The 7,278-nt window shown below is 43.1% G+C and overlaps 1 protein-coding gene across 4 annotated transcripts in view; it reads right to left on the bottom strand.

The window, feature by feature from the left end:
* Positions 1–2,269: 2,269 nt before the first annotated feature.
* Tulp4 (TUB like protein 4) overlaps positions 2,270–7,278 on the bottom strand; it is a 135,771-nt gene continuing 130,762 nt past the window's right edge. For all 4 annotated transcript variants that reach the window (XM_063270684.1, XM_008758737.4, NM_001109137.2 and 1 more), the window contains exon 15: positions 2,270–6,983. In XM_063270684.1, coding sequence (XP_063126754.1) covers positions 6,867–6,983 — 117 coding nt within the window. In that variant the 3' untranslated portion in view covers positions 2,270–6,866. The remainder of the gene's footprint in view (positions 6,984–7,278) is intronic.

Here is a 7,278-nt window from a genome sequence, read left to right as displayed (position 1 = left end):
CGGAACAGTGCCAGGATGACCCAGGCTTTCTGCTTGGAAGTCAAGAGAAAAAGCACTAGGCACTCTCTACCCTGAGGGTTCAGGAGGGTAGGGCTGGCTGGCCCTGCCAGGAGAGAGCAAGTGAGTTAATAGTTGAGGACTGCTATGCACCCAGCCCTTACCTACCTAGCTTCTTCCACCTTCTAGGGGCGTGGAGCCCGGGAGCCATAGCTGTACATCTGATGGGTAACTGCAAAAACACTGGGTGCAGGAGGAACCTGCGGGGGAGACTGAGCTAAGGGGCCAAGGGCGGTCCCCAGGTTCTAAAACACTGAGCTGGGAGAAGGTGCAAACTGCTCATGAAGGAGAGGTGGAAGCCACAGCTGAACTTCACACTTATTTTTTGTTATTACATATAGCCCCCTCACTTGGACGTTTCTGTGATTTCCCAAGAGCTCTTGTTTCTGGGTTCAGAGTTTTGACATTTCACTGGAATTTCCCACCCCCACCCTAGAACTGTGTCCTGGATCTCACATCCTCCCTAGTATAGGAGCCCACTCCCCTGTGGAGAAAAGCAGAGAGCAGGAAACCCAGAGAAGGGAACAGAAGGGGCCATGCATCACGGTCCACACCCAGCACTAGCTCGAGCTGGGCTCCGCTCCACAATGGTAGTCTTCACTTGAAGCCACCGGCTCGGCAGAAACTTGGACCCCAGGATTGAGGCTGGTTGGCCTATGAAGAGTTTATTTTCAGCACTCGGTGCACGTGTTTCACTGAGCTGACAGAGAAACAAATGTGTGTTAGTCTGTGCCCCTGTGATGTCTGGCTGAGCAAAACGGCCTGTGAGATAAACTTCCAGACCCCGGAAACACAGATTTGAAAGTACTGACCTGAGAATACTCCAGGAGTGGGAAGGTTTGTTAGGATATGTCAGGGAAGGCCAGTGTGCTATTCCTCATAGGTGACTGATTACAAATAGGTCATTATTAAACAAGAGTGGGGAGCTGGGAGCCCGGCATGGTACACACCTTTAATCCCAGCATTTGGGAGGCAGAGGCAGATAGATCTGTACGAGTGAGGCAGCCTGATCTACGTAGCTAGTTCTGGGACAGCTAGAGTTGATAGAGAGCCCTTGTCTTAAATAAGACAAAGAAGAAAGGGAAATCTAGGAATAAATGAGGTCTATCTGCTATGTGACCAGAAATCCTCGATTCTGTTTCAGGATTGGTTTTCTGTCTATAGAATCCAGCAATCATTTCACTCTCTTCAGTGTTCCAACTTTGTCATTATGAAAAGGGAGGTGGTGGTGCAGCCTTTAACCACATTACTTGGGAGGCAGGGGCAGGCAGATCTATGTGAGTTTGAGGCCAGCCTGGCCTAGAGAGTGAATTCCAGGGCAGTCAGAGCTACACAGAGAAACTGTCTTGGGAGAGAAAAAAAAAAAAAAAAAGCAAAGCAAAGCAGTGTGCGGGTGGAGGAGACAGGCCTGATTCTGGCTAGCAGCCCTCCCTCCCTGGTTATAAAAGTTCCCTAAGGCTCGCTAACACTCAGAAGTCAGGACAGACTCAATTCTGTGCAAGGCAGCTGGTTATCCTTGGATCATATCAAGCACAGAGGCGTGACCTCATAACGACTTCAGAACAATTCCGTAGTTAGGCTGTGCTAGAGCCGCCATATGGTGGTGTTTCTCTGGCTCCTCCAGCCAGAACGGGCACCACAGTTGTTCTGTACACAGACACTCGGACACAGGCTCCCAGTGTTGGTTTCCTACATCTGCAGCTAAGGAAGGAGGAGGCTTGCAAGCACTCAATAGTACCAGTCAACAGTTACACTGGTGCCATTTTTAGCAAAGTGGCTTAAAACTGGGCTTCATTGTGTTTCCCACAAACTAAGGTGTCAAAATATTTAGCACCTTTGACCTTTGACCTTTTGGGTACTATATAGGTGCATTCGTTTTTTTCCTTCTTCCATGATATAGCTAAACACTCATTAGAAAAAATTATAAGAGAGCAAAATCAGGTCACACGATCTGGAAAAGTCAGTGTCCTCCCAGATGACGCGCATTATTAATTGGATTCTTTTTCACAATGAAGAAAACCCCCCAAAAAGTCAAAACAATTCACCAAGTGGGCAATGAGATGACAGGGACATTTCAAGTGATCCCAGTCATGATGGCATTTCTCAGGGAACGCTTGAAGTAACTCGAGGGTCAGAAGTTCATGTCACCAGAAGGAGGTGATTTCTTCTTAAAGGACCCAAGACCCATAATTCAAACTTGGCACACATGTAATTGATCTTTTTTGATCCGCAAAATTTTATTAAGCAATAGCTGGACAAATCTTACAATTTCAAATCATCAAGAAAAAAATGAGATTAACCCATTTCAATTTTAAAGGCAAAATATTTTGGACAAACTACATCATTTTGAATGCAAACCATTGATCCCTTCTAGAATACGTCCTGCACAATCTAGTATACAAAATACATACAAAGATAGGCAAATAAGAGAGAGCTCATTGAGATGCAATGGGGACTCTCAACAGATCTTTCCGGAAGGTTAAAGCAAAATGCTGAATTTATAAACAAAATAAAAAAAATTAAAAAACCAACACTGGAGGGACTGATGTGTACGAAACAGTGCACGCTGTTCCCAAAGTGTGGACAATTACATGCTGGTGGTCTTGTTTGGTCTGTGACCTATGCACCCCACATTGCACATTTATGGGGATGACGGAGAAGGAGAAAGACAGATGCCAGCTGAAGCAATAGTAGTAAACTCAGAAGTTATGCCCAAATTTACAGTACTAAAATAATGCATTTATAAACAAATGCAAACAATACACCTTTGGTAAATAATACAGTGCCTTTTCACTCAAATGTATAACCCATGCTTTTCTACAACACGAGAAAAAAATTATCTACAATAACCAAGATCTTAAAATCCTACCCTTCCCCTTAAAATTAACTTGTAAACAGAAAATATAGATACAGTTAAAGTACAAGAGAACTGCACAAAGCTGAAGAAAATGGAAACAAAGTAAGTCACAATCCTCAAGAGTTTATCAGCCAGAGATAAGGAGATACACAGTGGTGTAGACTTCTGAACTGTACGCTATCATAAACTCCCAGGAACTCAAATGACAGTTCAAACCAGCTAGTGCTGTCAACCTGTCCACAGCCCACAGGACAGCACAGGCTCCCTTTGGTGTAGCATTGTCACACATGAGCACACCAAAAGAGGCGAGCCTTTGCCAGCACTCTTCTTTCTGAACCCACCCCCAGTTTTACATCCAGGTAGTGCTTTATTTTTCTTGAGAATGCTCACCGAGTACAACACACTCAGAGGGGACTTCCACTGTACTTGCATTTGATGCTTCTATAATTTTTAGTATAATAAACATTATTCTAAACAAACTTAGGGGTAAACCTGCTGGTTTCTGTTCAGGAGACAGTAGATAGCTTACAGGCTCATGAAAATGTTTTCTACATAGGTAGCAGGTTTTGAAACATACTTTCACCCTGGCAAGGGGAAGATGAGCTGCTAAATTTTGACCTCTCAGACTACAGGAGTTAGAATGTAGTGTTTGAGCTTGTGAGGCATGCCTTTTCATTTAAGAGATGGACATGAGGAGGCCAGACACCCCAGGGGCTTGCCCAAAGCCACTCTATCCCTGTGACAGAACAATTCGACCTTGATTTTGAGCCCCTGGCCTTTGATTACAGAATGAACATTACATGAAAAGCACCAACATGCAAAAGCTTTTCTTTGTATGCCCATGAGAGCTGAGTATTTCTAGATGTGGTGGTCCCTGTTTTTCTCAAGCTATACATTCAAATGGGCAGTGTATATTCACCCACAACTTTTGTTTTGATGACACTAGAGCCAAATAAATCTAACACTAGCTTTCATGTTGGTTAATATACTCTTCCTATAGGCCTCTATGTAGTTGACTGTTTCCAATTTATGGATCCAATGAGACATTGTGACATTCACAAATTGCTAATAACCATGAAATACCTAGAATTCAGTTACTTAATTTGAGGAGAATTTAATCAAGTGATGTTGACTGGAAGAAGCCATTACCTTAAATGATACTATGTCACAGCTGCTGCAGGCAGCAGCCTACTGTCCACCTGGGACCTGAGACTCACTCTTCTGTCTGGGAGAGGAGTTTAGTGAGGGGCAGGTACTCCTGCAGCTCACAGGTCAAGCACTGCTCAAGACCAGACAGAAGCCCGCATCTCCCTGGACAGAAAGTATCTTTTAGGGATTTCTTCCATATTTGTTCATATTTAGCAAAGTTGTAAGTATAAATTTTGCATTTTTGAAAAGGCCAATTTTAACTAAAAAACCAAACCAAACCTCAAACCTAAAGATTATTTACTAAGGACCTCTTTGGAGACTCTTATCTCAGACCTCTCATCCTTCCTTGTGTCCTATCACATTTCATTTAAAACTAACATTTTCAAATAAGAAGTACTATCTTATGGTATGCTATCTCAAAGACAGAGCTTATTTTGCATACAATCAATACTGAGATAAAGAGTAAGTTTATTTTTTTAAGGAATTAATAAGATTTTATCCCAACTTTCAAGAAAGTTATAAAGCACCCAAGCCAAAAAAAAAAATTCTGTCATATTCTCTTTATTCTTTGCAGCAAAATATATTGCCACCAAATAACTCATTACAAAGGTACTATTCTTCTAAATAAATAATAAAGGGGCATAAATCACTAATACATAGTAACAAAATAGTTCCCAAGAATACTATAAAGAGCAAGATAAATAACTATCTCTTAGACAACAGAACAAAGAAAATTGCATTTAAATTATTCCATAAACAGAGGCTACAACAGTATTGCACAACTAATGAAAAGCACTGAGACACCTTACCAAGCGACAGGAACTTACGTAAACACAGTAACTCTGGATATACTGCTCAACTCTTTCTTGGACAACTGACCCACCTAGGAATCAGCTCCCATATTTTAAATTATAAAATGGAAAACTCCAATATCAACTGGGAGATGTTCTTGTCAGTATTTCTTTGTAATTAAAAAAAAAAAGATGAGTAATTTTATTTTGCTCAGCTAAAGAAACCAGTTTATTTTTTAATTCTTAAATCAAGCACAAGAAAGAAAAAGAGGAAGAGGGGGAGGAGGAAGAGGGGGAAGAGGAGGAAGAGGAAGAGGAGGAAACCAAAACAATGTTTAAGTCAAAAAGAATTTCCTGTAGCATCTCCCACTGGTCAGCTTTCAAATAAAGCCCAACTCAAAAGTCAAAGCTTTTGTGCTCTGGGAATAAGCATCACAGGTAGCAGCAACAGCAAGAACTGGGTCTTACTACAAGGTCTGGGTATTTGCCGGGGTGTGTTCACACAGGAAGAAATTTCGCAAAGATGCTACAGGCAGAATGAACAGAGCACAGACAGTCTTAGCAAGGCTTTCCTGTGCGTCATCTTTTAGTACGGCCTCCACACTTACAGCATATTGTGGAGAGCACAGACAGTCTTAGCAAGGCTTTCCTGTGGGTCATCTTTTAGTACGGCCTCCACACTTACAGCATATTGTGGAGAGCACAGACAGTCTTAGCAAGGCTTTCCTGTGGGTCATCTTTTAGTACGGCCTCCACACTTACAGCATATTGTGGAGAGCACAGACAGTCTTAGCAAGGCTTTCCTGTGGGTCATCTTTTAGTACGGCCTCCACACTTACAGCATATTGTGGGAGTTTCCCCCAGAGATTTGACCACAACCCTCTTTTAATATCCTGGGAAGTGCATACATATTTTTATTACACTTATAATTTATGGAAAACATTCAAATCAAATGAATTTTAATGTGGACAAGGGAAGGAAAGGTGTAGATGCAAATCAAGTCTCACCCACATTTTAGAAAAGAAAGAGCAATAGGATCTAAAGAGAAAGATGTCTACAGTAAAATGTTCCAGATTAAAACAAGGGAGTAAGGAGAATGAAGGCTGCTTCTTGACAAGTGGAGGGAGGTATCTGGTGACCAGCCAGTCTAAGGACAATGACATAAGCCTAGTTCTATCCAGCCTGAGTTTGCCCACTTACTGAAGTTTCTTACCTTCTTCCAAAGTCAGACAGGATTAATTTTGACACAAGAAACCAGGGTGCTTTCCAACTAGTATCCTTGGGAAATAACCCTCGCATACATAAGCCAACCACCAGCTCATCCAGTTGTCTGCATGTGAGCCTGTCTCCATGGTAACCCACTGCCTATCAAATCACATTCACACTGGCGACAGCACCCATCTACGGTGCTTACATGAGCCAAGCACAAGGCATTTGCATGTGTCCTTCATTCATCCAGGTACCTTTGTAAGCAGCGGACATCTGTGAATGAAATGCTGTTCTCCCCAACCCAATACAAGCTGAATCTTCCAGAGATCTGGTTGTGTTTAAAAAAAAATTTTGTGTGTGTGTGTGTGTGTGTGTGTGTGTGTGTGTGTGTGTGTGTGTGTGTTTTGTGAGTGGTAATGTTGGAAGGGGTAACAGAGGTCAGATAACATGAGTAATGAACACTAACACTCCCTATGTCTAGAAGAAGAGCAAGGTCAAGCACTCTGTTTTCTTTGCAAAGGCCCTTAATTCTAGTCATGAGAAGTAAATTCAGTACAACATTCTGTAGCCAAGCTCCACTGCCTCCAAGAACACAAGATACCTCAAATCTTGGCTTCCAAACAGCACTCTATCAAAAGAGGAGAGACATTAAAGGCTAACTGATCAGACAACCATGCCTACAGGTCAGCACCGCCCCAGGCCTGCTGGCCTCCTCTACCGCCGTTGTCGCTGGTCGTCTCGGGCAGTAGCAGCACAAGCACTGTGTCCAAAGGCCCCTGCCATGCCTCCTCCTGGACCTCTGCTCATTTTAGGCGCTGAGTCACATTGGCCAGGGCAACAGCAAAAGCCTGCACAGCTGAGAAGGGGTACTGGAAGTCTAGGATGTAAGCATTACCATCGATCCGTCCAAACTGCATCACCTAAGGGAGGGGGAGGGAGCAAACACAAGAAAGGAAAAGAAAGTGAGACCGCAGCCAGTGTAGTGTGCCCACTTCGAGGAAGCAGAGAGCACAGTCCAGCAGAGTTCCAGAAACTCAAGTAACTGAATCTAATGGGCCTCTACCTCTGACTACAGGGTTACAGGAAACAGAGATCATGGCCGATGGTGTAAGGGGTCAAGGAGCTTACATGGAGAGCCACAGGTAAGATAAAGTGTGTTCTCTGGGGAGAAGAAAGAGAAGACTCCATACCACACTGAGAGACCTCAGAGATGTG

This window comes from Rattus norvegicus, chromosome 1, assembly GCF_036323735.1.
Source record: "Rattus norvegicus strain BN/NHsdMcwi chromosome 1, GRCr8, whole genome shotgun sequence".
Lineage (NCBI taxonomy): Eukaryota > Metazoa > Chordata > Mammalia > Rodentia > Muridae > Rattus > Rattus norvegicus.
The sequence above is the reverse complement of the archived record's forward strand: the minus strand, read 5'-3'. Positions and strand labels throughout refer to the sequence as shown.